The following is a 23,965-nucleotide window of genomic DNA, read 5'->3' as shown; positions in this document are numbered from 1 at the left end:
CCCATATACTGAGGCTATAGTCCTCCTCCTGCAGCGGTTGCGGGTTCGAATCCAGCCCGCGCACCTTTGCTGCGCGTCTCCCCCGTTCTCTCTCTCTACCCCTTTCCAGTCTGCATCTCCAATAAAGGGCCACTAGAGCCCAAAAAAAAATCTTAAAAAAAAAACAAAAAACAAAAAAAAAAACGCGATCTCGATTCATGCTTGAACGCAATCTCATTTCCAAATGACGACGATTAAATTTTTTTTTTTTTTTTTGGGATGTTTATTGTTTTTATGTTCAATGTCAGCTGTTACAAAGTTGATGCCAGTCTTTTATCAGGCACCATCATATTTTTTGTAACGTTTACCTTTTGTATCGGCAGCTTCTTAATAGCAGCAAAAGGCAATGGGGGGTTCATCCCAGCCAGAGGAATAATTTGTTGCCTCAGAACTACAGGATCTGTTACAAGTCCCCTTTCTGAAAGGGTGTTCAACTCAGGGAAGAACAAATATTGTTCAAAATTGTTATTATTGTTTAAATTATTCAAAGGTTTGTGTAAAGAAGACAAGAGATGTTTATTGTTATTATATTTTTGTTCAGCTGTTGCAAAGTTAAAGTAATAAGTGCAATAAATGTTATATTGGAAAAAAATCGTGAGAGAATCGTGATCTCAATTCTAAGCAAAAAAATCGTGATTCTCATTTTGTCCAGAATCGTGCAGCCCTAGTAGGATGAGATTTTAGCCGACTCCTTGAACTTCTATTTTCTGCCATCAGATCATTTCACATTCATCATTTCAGGTGGCAAATCTCTAAAAGCTGGTGGTTCTGCCGTCCTGCATTCAGCTCTACATTAAACTCCATGTTGTGACTGTGGTGTGGAAGTGAAGCCTGTGGTCCTGTTAGTCTCTGAGCGCCGCCGGCCCCAGTTAGACCTCACACCTTATCTGGAGGGTCACTCAAGCTGTAGCTGGACTGCAGGCAGAGGAGAGGGATTACTACACCCATAAAAGCAGGCGTTTTAATGGCCTCTCAGATGTCTTGTGATGTGTTCATATGGCTGTGATTCTATAAACCACCGCCTTCACCTCTTCCTCAGGCTCCGCTGCCCTCCCAACGCAGATAACCTGTTGACCCCGGCTAACCTTGGCTCACCGAGCGTGTTTTAGTGCTGCCGAGAGCTCGCATCCGGGATTGACGGCAAATCTGTGAATGGGTACTTCATCTCCTGTCTCTGTGTTTGTTTGCGCTGCATTTGTGAGACATCCTGACACACTGACCCCTTTGACCACAGAAATGCAGCTCTTGAACCCAAAGACATGGCATGTTTCACAAAGACATTCATACTCTGTTGATGAAACTGGCCTGGCTGCCCGATATGAGAACAAGCTTTCAGCTCTTCTATAAGACACACACACTTGCCTCTTGGCTATACCTACACATGTGGCGGAGTGCGACGCGGGCTCATTACCTATTCTAAGCCCTGTCTGCAAGCATTGATATAAAAGGTAGATAAGGGGAAAGAATGAATATCATTTTCTTTCTCTTTCATTTCCCATATACCTCCTTCCCCTTTTCATCCTGATGTAATTTGAAGCGCATGAATGATCATAGACCTAGCCATCACCAAATCTGAAAAGACACGTTTAGGTGCCCCAAGGCTGAAGACAAGAATCTATTTTCACTGCACTCAAGGTCTGTAAATCCCGATCTGAGTAATATCCTCAATATAAAACAACGGACACGCATGAATTCAGCAGCACTGATTTAGCTAAGCTGTAAAATATGCAAGGATTGTTTTCCTTTGGTATTGTCACTCTTGTGTAACCAATTCATCCCCTAGAGTTGTTTATCTACCTACCAGGTAACACAAAGTATGAAGCTAATTTTAATTTCCACTCCAACTCTGCAAAAACAACTTTCCTTGTGTTCTGTGAAAAACGGTCCGTATAATCCCGCCCGGAGTCTTGAAGTGCTGTGACTTCAGCTCCGAGCCCCATCAGGGTGGACTGTTCTTACTCTTAATGTGGTTACTCACAGAGGACAGCGGCTGAGTGATGCGGGGTTCATATTTAATGGCAGCCTTCGGTTGAGCCGGTTAAGTGATGCGGGGTGAGGTGCTGTGACTTTGGGGGGTGTGTGCACGAGTTAGGACACCGCTCTCGGATCACTCTTTATTATGAAAGTCATCAATTTGTTTGACTGTTGGTTGGAGCCGTTATCTTCTTCTAATTTCCATATAACTATTTATATTTCATATATCCAGCTTCAGTCTGACAACCAGGATGCATGACTGCAGACCTGTGAGTTTCCTCTTCTTCCTCACCCCTGTTTCCCTTCTCTCATTACATTCAGCGCAGAGCATGGATACCGATCAATGGCATGCCGTCCCCTTAACAAGCCACGCCACTTCCTTACTTTCTCTAATGCAAATCAGGATATTGGCTACAAATCTCCTATCAAGTGAGTGCCTGTTTAATGGAGTAGGTAGGTGGCTGCCGAGGGAGGTGAGCCTCTCCACAACGCAAAATATTCCCATAGTGTTGGCACAGGTTTAGATGCCCCAAATGAACGATTACAGAGAACGGACGATGATCCGAAGAAAGGACGAGCTGGAAGGTCATTGATGAGTGATGTAACCGCTGGAGCAAGAAAGACGGGCTAAAACTGTGCCCGAATGAGGTCAGATGGGGGAAACAGCTGATGTATAAGCTTTGTTAATCCTACATAGAAAGGGTGTTTGACAAGTGGGAGGAAAGCTGAGGAAAAATCAACTAGCAGTGTTGTAAATCATAGTGTAGGCTGCTCAACTGCTCTAAAGACACAGTGTCATTACTTTTGTTTGGTCGGCAGGCATTGTCACTAAACCAATCTATACTGCATATTTTAGCTCATGTTGTGAATGTAATACACGGATAGATTTTTTTTGCAGGATAATGAGAGAGGGGGCTGGAGGAACAGTGGAAGAAACAGAGGGGAAAAAAAATCAAAACATGACAGTACTCTGCTCTCTAATGACTTAGCAAGACCCTGCACAGTATGTGGCACAGCTCACACGGAGAGAGCAGGAGAGGGAGCACCAGCCGGCAGCAGGCTGCACGGAAGAAAAAAAAACAAGTGGGAAGATGGCTCAAAACATTTATAACACTAATGATATATACCGATTGATGTTGTCGGGGACTTTCATCTCTCTGTCTCTTCTGAAATGTTTGTGCGCCTGCATTTGTGTTTGAAAGGCCGTCAAAGTCGAAGCTCGTGGCCTTGTGGCACAACTTTCAGAGATGCAGTTCAGGAAAAGTTGTTGTTCCAATAAAGTGCAGCTCAGTTGAGCTTGTCAATAGTAAAACAAATACTGGAGCCATAAAAATAACTTGCAGCTGAGTAAATCTGCAGCCTCTGAAATATTCCTGACTCTCATGAAAGAACGGCGTCATAGTTTAAATGCACACATGTACGCACAGTAAGAAGATTTGACAGTGTGCACTCTCTGTATGCTTTTATGCTTCACTGACACTGGGGGAAAAAAGGAAAAAAAAAAAGGGCACGGGGAAGGGATTTGCCCTGCAAAAATGGCACATGCGAACCGGGGACATGAAGAGCTTTTGGGCGGGGGTGGGTGGGTGCTGCTGCTATGATACACTGTTGACATGCAGTCCAAGTGTCTGGACACGGTGTCACACGTTTCTGCAGCCCATTTAGACACGGGCAGTAAGTGCAAACTAGGTCAATTCATTACCAACATCTGGAAGGGGAGTATGAGCTGCTTTACAGACAGAAGTGAGATAGCTGTCGGACAGGCACAAAAAGCCAAGAGAATTCAGCTGGGTGTTAATTAAAAGTACTGTATTTCCACAAGAGGAAGATCCAGTTCGGCAAAGTGTTTTTATACAGCATATACCGTATATACACATATATACTTGAATATCTGTGGGAAATGTTTCCCATTTTCACCCCCTCCAAAGTGCTGATGGTAGATTCCTTTTCACAAGCTGGGAAAAAATTAACCTTCTACAGCAGCACACTGAGGTTTCCTTTTAAAAAAAAAAAATATGCCAGCATCTAATCCCAGCTCTTTACCATCTGAGTGTCTAATTGTGGTTTTCCTGTAATCCTTTTGTCTGGAATCCCGCTAAGACGACACACCATATGATGAATACTTCCCAGAACACCAGCGAGCATAGATCTGGAACCAGTTTATCCTCCTGCTGTTATGCTCCTAATCTTAATCAATCACTGACATGGAAATCCACAAAACTGACATGAGGTCAACGATAAAAAGCGACGTGGCTTTTCTGCTTCAGCAGCTTGCCAGGATGCAGGCCGGGTTAGGTTGACAGGTGACTCACTGCCTGTGGTATTGTGTTAAATGTGAGCTTTTGTAGATGTACAGACAGGCCGCCATCAGAACTAATATGACTGAAAACCACAAGATCCAGGTTCAGACGGGTTCAGTGCAACCCCAGCTCCAAAAGGTTGGGACACTATGTAAAATGTAAAGAAAAACTAAATGCAAGGATTTGCAAATCTCGGGAAGTCATACAAAGAACATATCCAATACTGAAATTGAGCAAATGTACCAGGGTAAGTAATAAATAATTTAATTATAATTTTGATGGCTGCAACACTTATCAAAAGATTTTCTCTTTTACAAAAGAAAATGACACATGCCATCTTCTTAACGACTGTCTGTTATTGAGCTCAAGCTGCTCAACAGTCATGGGTCTTTTTCCTTTTATGATGCGCAAAATGCTTTCAATTATTGAAAGGTTTGGGCTGACAACAGATGAATTCAGCACTTGTCTTCCCCTGCAAAGGCACGGTTTGGTAATGCCTGCAGTATGTGGTTTAACACCGCCTTGCAGAAAGATGTAAGACCTTCCCTGAAAAAAAGATACACTGCTCTCTCAGCACTGATGTTTCCTTTTCAGATTTGCCAACTTCATACCATCACAGCTGCTGACTTCTGACCTGAGTGCGGATAACAGGCTGGACGCTCCCTCTCTTCTTTGATCCGGAGCGTGTGCTGTTAATAGTTTCAGATTTAGATTTGTCTGAACGCTCAGTCTGTTTTAAAATGAGCTTTTGTCCAAAGAAGCAGGCAGCAGTGTTTTGGGATCATGGTGGATTATGTAGCTAAAGCTTTAACCTGCACGTGTGTACGGCAACGTGAACTTTGCTCCCAGACAGTGATCTTTGGAAACGTTCCTGAGCCCGAGTGACCTCCATGCAGCGCCACCTGAGAACCTGAAGATTACAGGCATGCAATACTAATTGTTGGCCTTTCCCTGTGCTCACAGAGAAACGGAGATTCTGAGGACCATTCTATTGTATTATGTACAACTTTACACTGAAGAACTTTATTCTGAAAGTGCTTTACAATTTTTAGACAAAGTTTCTTGCAAATTGGAAAACCTCTCCCCATTTCTACTGCTAAGAGACTCAAAAAGTGCCCCTTTTATACTCCAACACATCACTGACCTGGAGCCAATTAAACTAACTAGTTGCAAGATGTTCCTTTACCTGTTTATTCTTTTGCACCACTTAATTTCCCAACCTTTGTTGCACACGCTTCAACTTTTTTGAGATGTGTTGCTGCCATCAAATTCAAAATTAACTCACATTCTTCATGAAATGGTACAGCGTCTCATTTTCAACATAGGATATGCTTTCCATGTTCTGTTATGAATAAAATATGGGTTTATGTGATTTGGAAAGCATTGCATTCTGTTTTCATTTACATTTTACACAGCATCACAGCATTACTGGAATCGGGATTGAACATAAGCAGCATGCATTAATAGTTTGAGGCTTAAACCTTTTCTAATTATAATGAATCACATTGTCTTTTCTCGCAACAGCGCATATTTTTGTTTAAGGATAACTAATGAGTTTAATCTGCATCCCTAAAGTTGTACAGTATGTGTTGGCAAAAGGTGGCTGCTAGGCAGACGAGGCTGCTGTTTTATCTGAGCATCACTGATAAACGTTACTGCTTCCTTGAGGAACCAAAACCGCCCGTATCGGTCCATCTACACATGTCTGCCATTAGCAGTTCAAGGTTCTTGGAGCCAGATGACTGGAAATAAATTCCATCTTATTGGACGGCAGATGATGTAGAGACAGATAAAAACAGAACAAGATTTCAGCCGGCATCCTATTCAGGATGGGGATCAATACTTCTCTGGTAACAGGGAATGTCAAATTAAATTTAAGTTGTTAGAAATGATTACTAGTAGTTCACACAAAATGGTCCGGTTCCGTGATGGGTGGGGGTGAAATTGAGCATGGTGGGGAGCAAGTCACCCAGGCCACGAGTGATCGACTGGACCCGGGCTGAAGGAATCAATACCGCCGAGGGCAAGAGTTTGATATGCCTCCCTGATAAGTCTTTGTGTCTTTTGGGCCCCAGTAAAATGGAGCACAGACAGAATACTCAACCAAAGTCAAACACACACGCAGGCACACAAACACACACGGTTTTGTGAGGCATAAATCAAAGATATCACCTTCTGTTAAATTCAAAGGTTTTACATATCAGAACATAAAAAAATGTCAAAAACACTAAGTACACTCCATAATTCAACATGTTACAGAACCACCTTTAGCAGCAATATCAATCTTTCTCGTCAATTCTGAGGAATTTTGACCCTCTTCATTTATTTATTTAACCAAGTTGCTTCTAGGCTACAATTATTTATGCACAGGTTTCTTGAAGTCCCACTACAGCATTTTAATCAGGATGAGGTTTGGGTTTTGGCTAGGTCACTGTAAAACACTGATTCTGTTCTTTTTCAGTCTTTCTCATGTGGATTTGCTTGTGCATGTAGGGTCACTTCGCTGTTGCATGATTCAATGTTGGCCAAGGTTTAACTGTTTGACAGATGGTCTCACAGATCCCTATGATAAAGATTATATATATATTTTATATATATTTATATAAATATATATATACAGTATGTATACACATACACACACGCATATATATATATATATATATATATATATATATATATATATATATATATATATATATATATATATATATATATATATATATATATATATATATATATATATATATATATGTATATATATGTATGTATAATCTTTAAATCTTTACTTTGGTCTTGTCTGTCCAAATGCCAGTTTTCCAGGAGTCTTGTGTTTTATTGCGATGCATCTTTATAAATCAAATTTGTGCTGCCACATTCTCTTTTAAAGAGAAGCGCGTCTCCTGACAATACTTCCGAATAAGCTTAACTTGTTAAGTCTTTCTCAGATTGCACTGCCATGAATTTTAACATTAACATGCCGACTGAGGCCTGTAGCGTTTGAGATGTGGTTCTTGTGTTTTGTAAATGTCCTTGAGAATTGCACAGTCTGAACCTGCAATGAACTTGGTGTGGGACACCCACTCCGAGGAGGTGAATCAACTGCACTTAGAAACAAGCAAATGCAAGAGGCTGTGTGTGTGAGACTTTATATAAATAATGGCATGGTTTATTGTCACATGTTGTTTGTTCATTTGCGATTAAACTCATGTCATTATAAGACCTGCCAAGGACCAGATGTGTATTTGTTATTATACCTGTATAACCAGATGCTATTTTTTTTTTATTTTAAGATTTGACATGTCTACTCTTAAGAGTCAAAAGAGGGTGTGCGGACAACCATGCACACATACCCAACCCAAACCGACGCTCAAGCACGAACAGCATGCGGTCTACAGGAACATTACATTTTTCTCAGATCCAATATCTCAGGTTCTCAGACTGAGACCCAGAAAGACCAGACAAGTAAACACCTCTAAAAAAAAAATGTCTCTGTTTAAAACAGACTTTTTTGTTCTTTACAATCCCCTTTAGTGCTGCCCCTTTCTTGCTCCTTCTAGGCTGCTGCACAGAAGTGTTTTTAAGAGGGTTGAGATGAGATTCCTCTCTGACTTTCTATTTATAACTTGGCATGTCGTTAATGTTGTGGTCACTAATTCTACTACATTTCAAGTACTGCTGTCATCAAAGAACCCTGGGATCACTGAAAAATATTTATACTCTTAGAGCCACAACATCAAAAATGTCTGGGATGAAAAAGGGATTAGAAATGTTCCATTCCAATTTATGAGCATTTTTAATTTTGTACTTGTGAAATTAGACTCCCAACATTGTATTACTCACTGCTGTTGAATTGTGCTGCAGGTATATTAATAATAGTGGGAGGTAAATATTGGACAGCAAAAGAAGTGAAGGTTCGCTGATGCATATAGCCATCAGTGCAGCAGGTGCCCAGAGTATCTCAATGAGTTGGCCGTAAGTCAAGGTCACAGTCGGCTGGATGAAAAAAACTCTTCAATTATTGACTTCAAAAAGTGAGAACTTCATTATACGTTTGCTATTATTACTCAACTATCTATCTATCTATCTATCTATCTATCTATCTATCTATCTATCTATCTATCTATCTATCTATCTATCTATCTATCTATCTATCTCTCTATCTCTCTCTCTCTCTCTCTCTCTCTCTCTCTCTCTCTCTCTCTCTCTCTCTCTCTCTCTCTCTCTCTCTCTCTCTCTCTCTCTCTCTCTCTCTCTCTCTCTCTCTCTATATATATATATATATATATATATATATATATATATATATATACATATACCGTATTTTCTGGACTATAAGCCGCTACTTTTTTCCTAGGTTTTGAACCATGCGGCTTATACAAAGGTGCGGCTATTCTGTGGATTTTTCTTCCACCACTCGGGGCGCTCTAACCGGAATTAGAATAAAAACTAAGACAAAATAAATGCAAAGAAGAATACGCTACTTCTTCTTTAGCAGATAGAAGTAGGTAGAAGCAGATTTCAAACAGATAAATAGATAAATAAATACCGGTTATTTTCTCTTGGTTCTGTCCCGTTTTAATCAGCAAAGTTGCTGCCGTATTAAAAGACACTCTTAGGAAAGATCTATTTAGGTACAAACATGTACATCATTTACAGTTCAAAATCGTTCTGTACTTGTAGTAAATATCTAATCTAACAACATAAATATCTGCGGCTTGCATATCTTTTTTTTTAAATAAAAGTGGGTGCGGCTTATATACAGGTGCGGCTTATAGTCCAGAAAATACGGTATATATATATACGTATACGTATTTAGTGAGTCACTAATTTAGTGAGAGTTTATTTCATTTTAACACTTAAAGGAACAAGTTAGCATTTTTTTTCTTGCGGAACAACTTAAAATATTAGTTAAGGATCTACAAAATATTTCTGCTTTTTTTCCAAATGGATGTTATTTTCTTTGAAAAACATCTTAACAACTGAACACATTTTTTTTTTTTTTTTAAGATTTTTTTTGGGCTCTAGTGGCCCTTTATTGAGATGCAGACTGGAAAGGGGTAGAGAGAGAGAGAACGGAGAAGACACGCAGCAAAGGTGCGCGGGCTGGATTCGAACCCGCTACCGCTGCAGGAGGAGGACTGTAGCCTCAGTATATGAGCCGCTGCTTAACCCACTGCGCCACCGAGCGGCCCACAACTGAACACATCTTGAATCAAGATCATGGAAGATCCCAATTGGTGACACCCAAACAACTGCTGCTGAATGGAGAAATTACATTTGGAAAAGTAAAAGGTTTTAAAGTCTAATATTATTAATGGAAGCTGTCAGGACAGCAATTTTTTTTTTTACATTTTTCTTATCTCCCCTTCATTTCTCCCATGCCTTACAGTGTCTGTGCTGTGTCCAAGAAAAAAGGTTCACAAAGAGAAGTCCCAATTACTGTAATCAAACCTGACTATTGATTATTACAGCGATCCTACGTGTGCATAGCATTATGGTGTTTCCACATGCCAAGATAGTTTTTTCATTATTCATTTATTTGTATTTCTATCACATTCTATATATTTGGAAAGGACACTTGAATTTGAAGGATGTCTCTATTTATTTGAGCCGCGGGAAGAGGAAGAACCTGTATAAATCAAACAGAAGATGAGGGGAATGTGGAGGAACAGTCAGAGACGTGTGAAGCTTAAGACAGCCTCCACGCAGACAGTTGAGGGTCTTTGTGTTCTTGAAGCAACATTTTTCTTAAAGGAAAGTGCACTTTTGTGCCCCATTTCCTTTCCTGGTTGATTGACAGTAGTCATCCTGGTCATACAGATGGAAGCATTTACATCCTTTTGTAGCTCGATGACAACTTTAGCATGTCCCAGTTTATTGCCACTCTTTGGAAAAACACAAACATGTACCACTGTTTGCTTTTAGAGATCCTCTCTTTACAGTTTGTTCTCCCGACTCTGGAACATTACTTCAGTCTTCCAGGGGCAGATACCTCTCACTCATCTCTCACTCATATCTCTCCTCCCACGAGGTTTCAGAGGATGGTTTTTTCCTTCAGTGAGACTTCAGCAGAGTCCTTTCACATGCTTATAGCAACAGTCTGAGCCTATGAATAGCAAATACAAGCCCTTTGGTGTGCAGTATCATTCCGGGTTATTAAATCGCTCTGCGTATGGTCATGGTGATCCGTTTCACTATCGATCAAACTGTAATTTCTTTGTACCAACAATTTACACACAAATATTGGGAAAAAGGGTTTTAAACACTGGAAGTTTCCTTTGAGATCGCAATAATTTTAGTCAAACTAATTGATAAAGCTTTGAAACTCAACAGCATACGGATATCTCTCTCTGCACTGTGCATTGTGTTTGTTTACCTAGTTACGCACTACAAACAAAGACAAAGAAAACACATCAACATCTCTATATAGCTAGACTAGCATGTAGCCTGATACTGTTTTTAAAAAATATTTACACATGTTATACACCAAATTATCTCTTTTCTCAGTTGCTTCTTGCTAATGATAGCCACAGCTATCATACTAGACATGCCATGAGAGGTCATTTCACCCTGCCCAAACCTAAAACCCATGCACTAAAAAGAACAGTAATGTACAGGGGCCTCATCTATAAAGCTTGCTTGCGCAGAAAAAGCGCCTGAAAGTTGCGGAAGCCACCTTCTACGCAAATCCTCGGATCTAAAAAGAAAAAACTAACCGAAAAATCTGCTTATCTTTACGGCAACTCGGACCCTCCCGTAAGAATTTACTTAAGACACGGGGAACTGGTGAGGCAGGGCTTGAGGTGGTGAAATGAAGCCAGATTCATGTCATACTCTTAATAATGTCATCACACATCACAACATATATCACACTTAAAATAATAAAATAAAATAAAATAGCGCTGATCGTGTCCTCTGTGTGTGAAGCTCAGTCAGTCAGGACTCTGGTGCTGCTGGAGCTGCAGCCTCTTCTTCACCCGCTTTAGGACAGAACAAATGAGGGGCTGCGTTTAGGGAGCCCCACGGAGCCCCTAAAGGGACTCAGATTTTTTTTCATATATATGAGTTTTACGCGCGCGTGAAACAGGTGTATGGTGCCTAAATTAGGGTCCCGCGTTAAAACGACGTAGGGTACGCAGCGACGCGCACCTACGCCGTAGGCTCTGCGTTGGTGACGCAGAACCATAAACCCGCCCTGAGCAGCTCTGAGGGGAGACGGGAGAGGAGGAGGGGGAGCAGGGGTGAAGCGGGGCTGCGGGGTCGTTTTCGTATCGCTTTTATACAGTGATAATTTGCAATTTAAGGCTGAGCCTACCGTTAGTTTTTAAACTGTAAAAAGTAAGGGGAAAAAAAACATGATTTTGAAAAGACGGGGGGACGTGTGTGTGTGTGTCCCTGTTGCGCCGGGGAACTCACGGCGTTTAGCGCAGCAACGGCGTGCTGCCACTCACTCGCTTTATTTTATTGTATACTATTTATATAGTTATTCTAACTTTTACTGTGACCACCAAATAATGTGATTTTCCTGTCCTCCACATAATCTACAACATCTCTGTCTCCGTGAAAGTCAGTGTCACGGTGGCTACTTCTAATTCATTCTGACGCCAAACAGACTGGAGGAAGCCACTGTGCATGCTCAGTAGGCTCATCCATATGCATTTATGGGCGTGTAGAGGGCGGGATTAGAGGCGGATTCAGCTGCGCAGGTCTGTGATTCATAAAGGAACGTTGCGTGCAAATCTGCGTGCACATGGTTTTATTGATCCGGATTTTTTTTTGCGCCCGGCATTTTCGGCTTTTGAACGTTAGTGCACTTCTAGTATGACTCCTACGCAGTCCATTTTAAATGAGGCCCCAGGGCAGTTACTTACTGGAATAGACTTCCAGAAAATCTTATTTCAACTAGTGGCAGAGTTGGCTTCAAGAGGAAACTAAGAAAGGAAGTTCAAAAGAAACTGGTTGTTTTAGATCGTGTCTAATGGTTTTAGCCGTTTTTTTGTTTTTGTATTTGCCTCATTTAGTATGCACTTATTTATCTTTAATTGCACTTGGATTTATCTTTAATCTATCTGTTTTTGGTTGTTATTTGTTTTTTTCATTTTCGTTTTTTCATTTACGAAAATTAATTTTCTTTTTTTTCATTGTTTTCTGCTTCTTATTATCTTTAGTTTTTGTTTTTTGTTGTTTTTCTTTTTAGTTGTTGTTCTTTGTACTTGTTATCTACTTTGTTTTATTCTGTTTAACTAACATTTTATATTGTACTGTAAAAGTTTTTTAGAAATGTATATTTGTACTGTTGGACCCCAGGAAGATGGGGATCTGAAATAAATAAATAAATAAATAAAAAATATATGTCTAACTGGGGACTCTGGTATTTGAACATATAACTATATACTTTTACTCACCCAGTTTTGGCAAAGTTGGTCCAGTAGGTCATGACCACAGCACTCAGCATGACATCATTCTTGGAGAAGTTACAAGGGAAAAGGTCAGTGGGACCGATCATAGGAATTCCAAACACATAGGGCACCTCATCCCCATGGGCGGCGTCTGACCAGGCAGGCTTCATCAGGCTCTGGCAGTGGTGGTAGAAGGCGTAGAAATATGTGGGTGAACCGTAGCGAGCGTGGAGATCAGCGGTCACCACCGATGGCTCCACCCACTGGTGGTCAGTAAACAAGGCCACCAGCGTTTTCCTCCTGGTCTCTGGGTTGTCCCTGTCTGCCCAGTCCGTGTACATGAATTTAATGGTCTCCCTCAGTGTGTCCTTTCCCTCTGGGTACCCGTACAAACTGTCCACGAAGTCAGAAACGGAGAAATCAAAGTCGTTTCCAGACACGCCGTCCTCCGAATCCACCACATTCTCCACAAAGCGAAGCCCCTCGCCCTGGTTGACCCCCAGCATGATATCGTAGTTGAGGAATTCGCCCTGCTCCATTAGAATCTCGGGGTCATCGGGAATAACGTCGCCATCGATTACAGGTCCAAAGGCCACGTGGTACCTGGCGGGTTGTATGTCCTGCTCCACCAGCTCCCTGGAGCTCTTCTTCCTCAGACAGTCCACCATGTCTGATGTGTCCAGGACATTACAGCCCACCTTCTCCGCCAGGAGACGTGTATACTTGACAGGCTGGTAGTTTACCGCCCAGCTGGAGAGGGCTGACCCGCTCTGAATGATGGCTCTGTGGAACAGACCTGCACAAGGATACAGGAAGAAGAGATAGGATGGTGTTTAATGTGTCATTATTAAGAACAATAACTCAGTTAATCACTATCTTACATGATACTTGTACATTTTGCTGCTGCCGTGGTCCAATGCAGCCTGTCAGTCAGTTACACGGAAGACACGAATAACAAAGGCCAGACAGAACAAGTCCTTGTTGCCACAGAACAATAATGGAATCATTGCTGTGATAATGAATGTGCAGATGGCCTGGTCTCACAGACAAGCTCCCAGACAGAGGGAGGCCTCAGCCCTCTCCCTGGCATCCCCTCTTCCTCCATGGCTTTATGCTCCCTTGGAAATAATACTGCATGCTTTTGGAGCAGATGCTGCCAGTGTGGGTCAACAGGCTTTCTTGCAAACAGAGAGACGCATCAAAAATGGCAAACATATCTCCCCCATAAAGTTTACGTCCTCTCTTTGTGTGAAAGGCAGCAGTCTGATTTAAGTCTTCCCTCCCTCCCCCATTATAATGTCTTTTTTAATGTAGCTGAAATTGGATGAATCTCAAACATCACTATTATACACACAGATGCCTCTAAAACCATTGTAACCATTACACACACAAACACGCCAAAGTGTGCACAGTTCATAACGCATAATTTGCTCTCTTATCTTAAATCCGAATCAGAATCAGAAAAGGGTTTATTGTCAAGTTTTCACACGAGGAATTTGTTATGGGGATTGGTGCAACACAATACAAATATAAAAACAAATATATAAGAGATAAAATAAAATGAAATGTATAAACAATAAAAAGTATAAACAGTGAAATAAAATGTAGACCGGAAATGTACAAAATTAGGTTTTAAAGTGCCGGGTGAGTCTGTACAAAAGTGACTTAGGAACTTAGGTTGCCAAATTCAACAAAAGATGATGGGTGGATTCCTATAAATAAAATTAGACTCATATTCCACATTTTCAGGAGGAAGTGAGCAGCATGCATTTATCTGGTAGGACAGTGGAGCACAATAAAACTCATAACTGAACAGGATACCACTGTCTGTGGCTTAAATATGACAAAAAATAAGCGCATGTTGAGCTAAGAATCAACAGAACATGTATTATGTGAATCTACCTCTTTTTATCTACCTCGTTTGGTGTGTGGGTGAGCTTTAAAAGGGACAAGGTTCAAAAAGCATGCCACACAAATCTGCAGGATAATGGAGCACTCCAGTGAATAAAATTACATTTTTCAGTTGCTGTGCAGGTTTAAAAGAAACCCCAAATGCATTTTCACTCCAAGGAAAAAAAAAAAAATCACAACATTTTTTTTACAATAGAAGAAATTAATTTGAGTGTCCTTTACAAAAAAAAGGCTCCTCACTGAAAAGGAAAGGAAAGGCACACATTTTCCCTCTCACCGTTGACCTATCTGGCTATCCTTGTCTCCATTCTCCTTCCCCTCTGATATGCCTTTCATATTTACAAGTGCCATTTAACTAATCTCAGAGAAAATCAGAGTCAAAGCTCCAACTATTTGACCACGCTGCTTTAATGCTCATTGCACTACCACTTGAGTCAAGGGATACCATTGAACTCGTCTTAGATAGTCCAAACCGCTGCAGATGAAAAGCTGCCAAAAATGCAGTGCATGGATACAAATTTGAAAAAGAGAGAGAGAGAAAAAACATTCCATTAGATGAGCCTGCATAAAGACGACAAAGACAAGCAGACAAACACATTGGGGCGGATGCTCAGTTTGTGATATTTCAGCGTCAGCGTGGGTGGCTGTTTTGAGATCTTTGTGTTTATGAGATAAACAGCTGACTTAAGTGCCAAATATATCACTTTGGTAGTCTTAATACGAGGTGGTGGGGAGCTTATTTCTTCTTGGTGATGATTAAGTGTTTATTTACAGAGCTATTTACATCTATTTTCTCAAGTAGTGAGTAGAAATAATGTGTTGGGGTGATCAAACTGGGAAATGTTTTCCGTGGCGTGTCTGGTTGCTGCTATAAGCCACACTTTCTTTTTTTTTTTTTTTAATATCTTTTTATTTCACAATAATTTTCACAATTCACATTTTCACATGCATGATTTCTATTATACCCACATTCCTACCCTCCCCATAATTACCCTAGGGGAAAAAAAACATACATTAAGGGAGAACAAAATTAAATAAATATAAAAAAAAAAAAAAAAAAAAAAAAAAAAATATATAATGGCAGCAACAGCGATATCAAACTATATATATATATATATATATATATATATATATATATATATATATATATATATATATATATATATATATATCCATATATACATACAAACATACATACCTAAGGCACAAGTTCGAAAAAAAATAAAGATACTCATTGGTCCCCTTTGGAAAAATTATCCAGTTTGAGAATAATGGGAACCAAAATTCTTGAAAAATATGAGCACGGTTGTATTTTTCTAAAGTAAATTTTTCCAATGGTAAAAAAACTGAAATTTGATCAAAAAAAAAATTGAAAGTTGGAGGGGAATCATCTTTCCAAAGTAAAAGTATGCATTTCTTAGCGAAGTATGTGATCATAATTAATATCCTGCTTTTTTTCCGGTCTAACTGAAGAAATCACACTTTCTGATTGCAAGCCTCTTGATCGGTTTCAGGTCATTGCGACGTATCTATTTTTTCTTTTTTCATTTTTATGCTCAGAGCATAAGATCATTTCGTTTCTGCATCATGTGTTTCTTTCTTCATGGATGAGATGATCAGCTCTCAGCTGCCCTGCCCGGGCGCTGCCCTCCATGCTGTCCTGTGGTTGTGTGTCTCGGCAGGACGGCGGCCTGTGTCATGTCCCAGGGAGCGGAAGCAGATGTCAAGGGTTTCACTCACTTGAAAGCATTAGAGGGGCAGACGCAAGATGAAAGATGGCCGCTCGGAGGCAGGGGTGCTGGGGGGGGGGCGGCGGGGTAATCCTGCCATCCCTCCCCTCTCTTCCTCTTCTCCACTCCCTTCCCTCCCAATACTCTTTAGTGGCACTGCCTCTCACATCTCAACTGAAATTGCGCTCTGCAAACAGAGGCAGGCATGGTGCGGGGAGTCGGCCCTGAATCCAAATACCTCCCAGCGATGCCACAGCCACTTTCGGAACGTCTTTGATCAGAAGTTGCTGTTGGAAAACGGCTTTCAGCAGAGAAGCTCCCCTCGATTGCCAAGGCAATTTGACAGACACACACAGATCGAATCCGTTTGCTGTAACTGAAGAAAGCGGCTTGAACGTAATTGGACCCGGTCCCACTTCCAACTGCACCCAAACCAACAGATGGCCAGCTGTGGAGGGGGCTAAAGCCAGGTTGACACAGCTAGATTTATCTCCGCTTTGGTTGATGAAAGGCAGTAAGAGTGATAGAGGTTTTACTATTGTTTGTGGAGAAACAAATAAATCCAGTGCACATGAGCTGTCAGCGGGCCGATAAATATGTATTAGAGCTCTGTGTGATGAACCCCACTGCGATAGGAAGCTCACTGGGGAAGGTCAGAGAGAGACGAGGGAAGAGCAAGGGCTTCATCACCCACCAAGGGAATCCACTAATGGTCCACGCTGCAAAGTGCGCATGCATGGGAGTGCATATGTGCCCACGTATTGATGCTGACTTTGATTGATAAGACACAGAAATGATGAATCGACTGATATACGACAGGCTTCTCTGTGATGGGGGTTAACTGCTTGTGACAGTGTTTTGTCTTACCCTGACATCCATGCGCTGAATGAGCCCTCACTCAATATCAATATGAATTAAACAGAAGGCACTTGATGCAAAGCCATCAACAAGTGTGTCACATTCATATCTGGCTTGTTTTATTTCGTAAAGGCATCAGATAGCCCTATTGTTATCCGCCAGTGTTTGACATGCAAGAACCCGACGCCCAAACTGCAAGCAAATCCATCAAACCGCAGCGTCGGAGGCAGATTGAGGTCACACTGAATTATGAGCAGAGCTCCAAGGTAATCACTCATTGGCCTCCTGCTTGGATGCTGTTGCGTCGGGCCTACAGACGCCTCTGCGTTGCGGTTTGCTGACCTCGACCGCGCTGCCCCCGCGCCAGACACCCTTTAAATGGGCATGCGTTTAGGCCCCGGCTTGCTGGAGTGGCTTGTGGAGATAATTCACAGACGATAGAGAGGGGTGGGGGGACAGAAGGCTTGACCTTGGGGGTATGATGACCACTGCGTTGGTTAGAGTCACACAGCCAGAGGCTCAAACAAACATGTTTAGGCCATGTTTTGACAACAGCAGTATGGATAAGTGCTGAAGCTAATGAGCCAGCAATGCATCACTGTTGAGTGAGTAACATGATGTGGCAACCACTCTACGGGCTTGTGGGGGGGTTCAGTGTTGTACTAATGGACCAGGATGTTCTGCTGGGAATGAAATTAGTTAGCACCATAAAAGATTGTCCCTTTAAATGCAGAGCAGCTTGCAACAAGCGGTGGGTTTTGTCAGCAGAGACTGTAAAACAAATCCTGAAAAATCACTGCAAAGTCATTCATAAGGGGGGAAAAAAAATTAAATAAAGATACAATAATGTTTGTTTGATTTTGGTTAGGTCACCTTGAATGTTTGGACTGACCACGTCTCGTTTTATGGGTCAGTGATTCATTTTTCTATCAATATCCCTCCTGAGTTTAACAGTTATCAGGGGAAAAATATGTAAAGAGAGCGAATCTTTTCAAAATTCTTCGCATGCACATAAAAACCATCACAAGAGAGAAATAACGCAGCCACGGGGACATGTATTTCACTGTTTTGTTTCTTTTTCCCCCCTCTCCAACACAACTACTGTACTTCATCTTTTTCCTGTCCTTCAATCTTTTCCTCTGCTCTATTTTTTCTCCCTCTGTATCGAATCTTCTTTTTCCGAGGGTCCACGCTGAGTCCCTCCCTGCTGATTATTAGACATAAGCCTGCGTTCAGCGGAGCTTGAATCCTCTGAGCCATCTTACCTTCACCATCTCTTCACTGTAAGCAAATCTCCACAGACCTGTGGACTATGCAGAGCCCCCTCTGTGGCAAACATTTCTCTCCATCTACTGGCAAACTAGGCTAGCACTCAGTTGGACACACTCAATAAATGTTGCTCTGCCTCTCTTGCTGCATTTCACTAAAGCTCTTATTTTGTCCTTTCTTTTTCAGTGTGCTTTCCCTCTCATCTCATTTCAGGAGAGCATAGTGTTACAGGTATTATGAGTTAGATGCGTTTTAATTCCATGTGTGAAATAAAAAAGGAATATGAATACTCATGAAATCTGCCTAATTCTATGTCCTCGGCCACTGGCAGTCTTAGAGCGTAGGGTTAAAGCTGCTGTCTCCATGGCTACAGCCTACAGGCTGCATCCACTTAAACATAAGTGCCTCTGGTCTGATCATGCATTAATCCACGAGTAATTTCACATTGTTCTGGCAGTCCTAAAACAGCACCTGCTTGCTTTAGACGTTAAAAATGAAAAATGCCATAAAATGGCCCCGAGTACAACATCTACTAGTAAAATGATTACATTCGGTCTTGGGTTTCGTCCACCTTTCTTACCGCAGATATTTTTGGAACTCATCTTCATATGTTTCCTCTAAAGCGTATCTAATCTGGAGCAGTTCCATAACAACTGGTCCGACAGGAAAGCTGCCAAAGAAAATACATTTTCCTATTGCACTGATCCAAACACAGGTTTTAACTGTTTCCGGTTAGTTGCAGAGAAAAAAAAAATCATCCTGTCTTACTTCCCAGGAGGGGTTGAAGTGTTATTTAAGTGAAGAGCAGCAGGGTTTGAAACGGGGGGGGACTACCCTGCTTGGATTTCATCATGTCCAGAAAAGACAGTATGTGAAGGGCCAGTGTTTTCATTTATTAGTGTTGGGACATGCTTCATGCCAGCTCTATGTAATGTTGTTTGAAGCGGTTGGTCTCTTGATCTAGCCTCTGCTCAGACTGTCTGCCTGTCTGGGGGCCGTGGCTTAGGCCAGATAAAGAGTTTGATCCATGAGAGAGAGGATGGTTGGAAGAGAGAGAGGGAATGGGGAAAGTAGAACAGAAGTGGGGGGAGAGAGAGGGAAGAAAAAGGAGAGGAGAGCGACAGGAGGGAGGGGAGAGATGGAGTTAATACTGAAGGAGAGGGGGGAGGGAGCAGGGAATGTCTTGAGCAAAAAGTGGAGGAGGCGAGAGGAGAAGAGGTGAGAAGGATAAAAATGAGCCCATTGACAGGCAGAACCCGGACCTGAGGATCGATAAGTATCTGAGCCCAGCAAGTGTGATATCTCCTACTAATCACAAAGTGACATCCACTGGTCAATACCACGCACTCCAAGCCTCATAATCACGCACACTGACCTTCCTCTGGCTGTATCACCGCACAACGGGGCCAGCGCCCCACCTTGAAGTCATCAATCTGGCTGCCAATCGCATGCAAGCGTACCACACCTGAGTGCAACAGTAATTGTGGACTAATTCTCAGAACCTAATTTGGCTTTTGAATTGGTGTGGGTGGAGCTTACTTATTTTTTTTATTTATTTATTTATTTCGATCATGTGCTCAGTATGGTACACTCATTCATAACATGTCGTTTAATCATTTAGATCGAAAAGGAATAGGCTGAAACTCTGAGCTTATAAATGCCTACCCTTTAACCTTCACATTATTATTATTTACACTTTCTATAACAAATGCTTTCTAGCATTTCCACCCAAAAAAGAAGCAAACACAAAACACAAAAAGAAAATATATGAAAAAACAAAGAACCAGTAAGAAAAGAAAAAAGGAAAAATAAATAATAAATAGTCCCGATTAAAACAAGGACAAAAAGATCAGTAAATATTACCTTACTTATTTGGGATATCTGAAATTATTGTGTTTGTGTGCAAATATAATCTTAGGAATTGGTTGATCGATAATCAAATATGTGAACATTGGGGTATCGATGTGGGGATGAACTGTGTATATTGTAAGGGTTGAATTATATATGTTATATGTTATTGCTGATGTGTTTGTACTTGTGTTTTAATCTTTTTTACTAGGTACTAGCCTATTATTTCTGGCAGGGGGACTGCCAATGTAAACTAGCCTTTTGGCTACAATTGGGTACATTTACATTTTATTTTATAAAATGTTTTCTTAATGTACGTTGTCCCTCTCTAACAAATAAAAATAAACTGAAACTGAAACTGAAAATATATGTGTGTGTTGTTGTTGTTCACAGCAAAGCAGATGAAGCTGAAAATTCAAATACATCTTTCTTGATTGTTTCAACTTTTTGACAACTGTGCTGTATTTTCCAGTGCAGAAAAATCCAGTAGATCTGGTAATTTCAGCCGGATAATGCTGCCCTTTACTCAAGCATCCCATGTGATTAAGTTACGGCGTCCACAGAGAGAAGCATAAGCATAAATACATATATAACCACTCACTTACCTCTGGCTAAATAACATCTCTTATAACTCTTCAATGAAGGTTAGGGCAGCTTTTAAGCACTTTGCTGTATTTTCCAGAACCCAGAAGAGCATGTGTGAATGTGTTTAATGGATTAAACAAATCACACTGTGCTTTTTTTGTCCCTGATATTCTCTAAGAAATGCAATTTATGCAACAATTTAACTATTCCCAAGGAAGTGTTCTTGTCTAAGATAGAATAGATAGTTTCAACATGGGCAGGGAGAAATGGCTCACCAATCCCCTACAGTGTGATCTCCCCCACACTTAAAGCAACTAGCCTATTCATTGAGTTGTTTACTGTGTCATCTGGATATTATCTGTGCCTGTGTACACACTGAATTTATTTATTTCATTTCCCCTTCACAGCCACCCTGCCACACCAGTAGAAACAGAGAGCCTGCATGGTGAATTTTTCCATTTGCACTCATGCATGTGTCACAACACTGCAGCCTCTGAAAAGCAGAGAACGTTATCTCTGTGTCCTTCCAGTGCTCCCTCTCTCCTTCTCTCTCTCTCTGTCTGTGCCACAGCGTTCCAGGCAGAATTCACCAAGCTAGCTCCACACTGGTGCGCTGCTGCGATTGGCCAGATAGCCGCGTGCACACACACCAACACGCACCGCCAGTGAGCTCTGACTGGCTGCCGATGTGAAAATGCGGGGAGTAATGAGTTATCACGGGGTTATCTGTGTGTATCTCTGTGTCATCACTCTGTAAGCAGCTCTGTTAATCTCATTAGATGAGACAAGTTGTTAAAGATGTTTTCTGATTTCCCCCTCTCTTCTCCTACTGCGTCCACAAATAGATTTCAGATCAGTGTAGTGAGAAGAAATGATTAGTGCCTTTAGCTCCAACGGAAAGAGGTTCTCACTGGAGAATTGTGTAAGCGGGCTCTGTGTAGTAGCGGTGGAAAACATCCGATTCTTGTTGTTTCTAAATATATGCGCCATAGTTTACATCCCGTATGCAGAGCAAGCAGCCCGCAAAGCTTGGTTCATTTTTGCATATGCAGTGACGACCAAAGACGAAGAGTGGAAGCAAAGTTCCATAACGAATAACTACATGTAATACATGTGTAGCATGAGAGGATCAAAGATATAAGTCGCACACAAATATAACAATTCAGCCATGAAACGTGAAAGGACGGGAAGCATCTACTCTTGGCAACATTGCGTCTATTAGGGCCAGATGGGATCACTGAAACTCACTTTTGGGCCAAAGAAAACCACAGCAAGGGGCACAGTTGCATCTGTGACAGATACATTATCATAAGCGTTGTCCATTCCCCCTGGGGGGAGGAAAAGAAGTAAAGAGGGAGTGACAGATAAAGAAATAGGGAGAGTAGGGGCCTTTACTGTAAGTGCCCAAGTCTTGCAGAGACAAATTAGCTGTTGGCTAAAGGGGTATGGAGGTGAAACTGAGACGGATACACACAGCTCATCTAAAAGGAAGAGGTGGGTGGCAGCTTTCTGCTTACTCTGGCCCTTTTCACTGACTTCCAAAACCCACTTGCTTAAAGGCTGTTTCAGAAAGAAAAGTGTGTCCCTGATCTGATTGCAGCTTGCAAATGCACAATGTTCATTTTGTTGGTGAAAACAGAGCTCAAACATGTTTGCTACACGTGTGCATCCTCTCAAACATCCCTTGACTCCCGCGGGGAAACAAAATCCTACTCTAGCTTTCACAGATAACTCCTAGAGGCGTATAAGCTATGCAAACCACCCACACAAATACTATCACAGGACACACACACACTCACGCACACCGAAGTAGCGTATGGGAAGCTCATTAAGCAGCACACACAGCACCTAGTGGGCAACAGCCTGACCAGGAACATCAGCAGCTCTTTTAATCTAAACCACAATTAATGATCCTGAACAAGAGGATGCCCTAGAGGGTGGGTGGAAGTGGGGAAAACTCCCCTGGAAGTGACATCATTCCCGCTCCCCTCCAGACATCACAGTCCTTTTTCTTATTAGAAAGACGTCCCCCTATTACGGATACATTTTAGGGTCAGTGGTCACACCAGCAGCGGCGTCTGAGCTGATTAACTATCATACCATGCATGAACGTGCCAGGCTGGGTGCTGACTCCAGCGGAGTAAACATATTCTTCTAGCTGTGCCTATGTCACTCTGTTTGTTCCCCTCTCACAATGTCTGACACCACTCCTCCCTGCTCAGCCTGTTGTGCCAGCGGCCCTGCAGCCAGAGGCCAAACAGGATTGGTTTAATTCAAGGCAGCACACCGTGCAAACAGTGGACAAAAATAGGATGGATGTGAGTCTCCCTCTCATCTCTCCCCATGCTTATCCTTGGGCTCACATTGCAGATCAAGAGAAGAACTTGGGTGTAGGACGGTATGCGACTTCCGAACGTGATCCTGGCACATGACTGTGAGATTACCTGCTCTGAGGAAGGCGGCATTTTATTGAGCATGTGCCCTTGTATATTTCTATTTGCGTACATCTGGTTTTGTATGCGAGAAGTCCGCAGGGAAACGCGATGGAAAGATGGCAAGTCTGCCGCAACAGCCCATCCCTTGAGAGCCCTACACATCCGCCTTTCCTGCCTCATGTATTATATTGTAAACTCCTGTTGAGTCAATTACTGTGGCAGGCTCTTTAGCCACCATGGCCACTTACTGTAAGTGGACATTGAGACAATTGGGTTATGACATGTTCTGTTGGGGAAAAAAATGGCTTGGAAAAGTTCCACTGGCAGCGATGGCTCCTCGAGCAAATTAAGTCAACTGGAAAATCCCAACTATTAAGAACTATCAGTGCAGCCTATCTGAACGAAGCATTCAGGCTACTGGGGATCAGTCTGCTGCAGAACCAGTCTCCATAAATCCAATGAAATGTTTCATTTTTAATTAAGACATACAGTGAGCTGCTGAAGATGTTGATTTTAGTAGCAGTATGTTGACCAGAGTGTTCATCCGTCTGAAATCCTTCAATTCTGCCTCCTCTCCACAAAAGCTTGCTGACTACACATCTGTCTACACTACGAAG

General features: G+C 41.8%; 1 protein-coding gene across 3 annotated transcripts in view; it reads right to left on the bottom strand.

Moving 5' to 3' along the window:
- The window catches only part of nlgn3a (neuroligin 3a), a 159,852-nt gene that overhangs the window by 5,734 nt on the left and 130,153 nt on the right, over nucleotides 1-23,965 (bottom strand). For all 3 annotated transcript variants that reach the window (XM_061725054.1, XM_061725055.1, XM_061725056.1), the window contains one exon: nucleotides 12,719-13,508. In XM_061725054.1, the coding sequence (XP_061581038.1) occupies nucleotides 12,719-13,508 (790 nt within the window). The remainder of the gene's footprint in view (nucleotides 1-12,718; nucleotides 13,509-23,965) is intronic.

This window comes from Cololabis saira, chromosome 7 (assembly GCF_033807715.1).
Source record: "Cololabis saira isolate AMF1-May2022 chromosome 7, fColSai1.1, whole genome shotgun sequence".
Taxonomy (NCBI): domain Eukaryota; kingdom Metazoa; phylum Chordata; class Actinopteri; order Beloniformes; family Belonidae; genus Cololabis; species Cololabis saira.
Note: the sequence above shows the minus strand (reverse complement) of the source record. Positions and strands in the feature narration are given on the sequence as shown.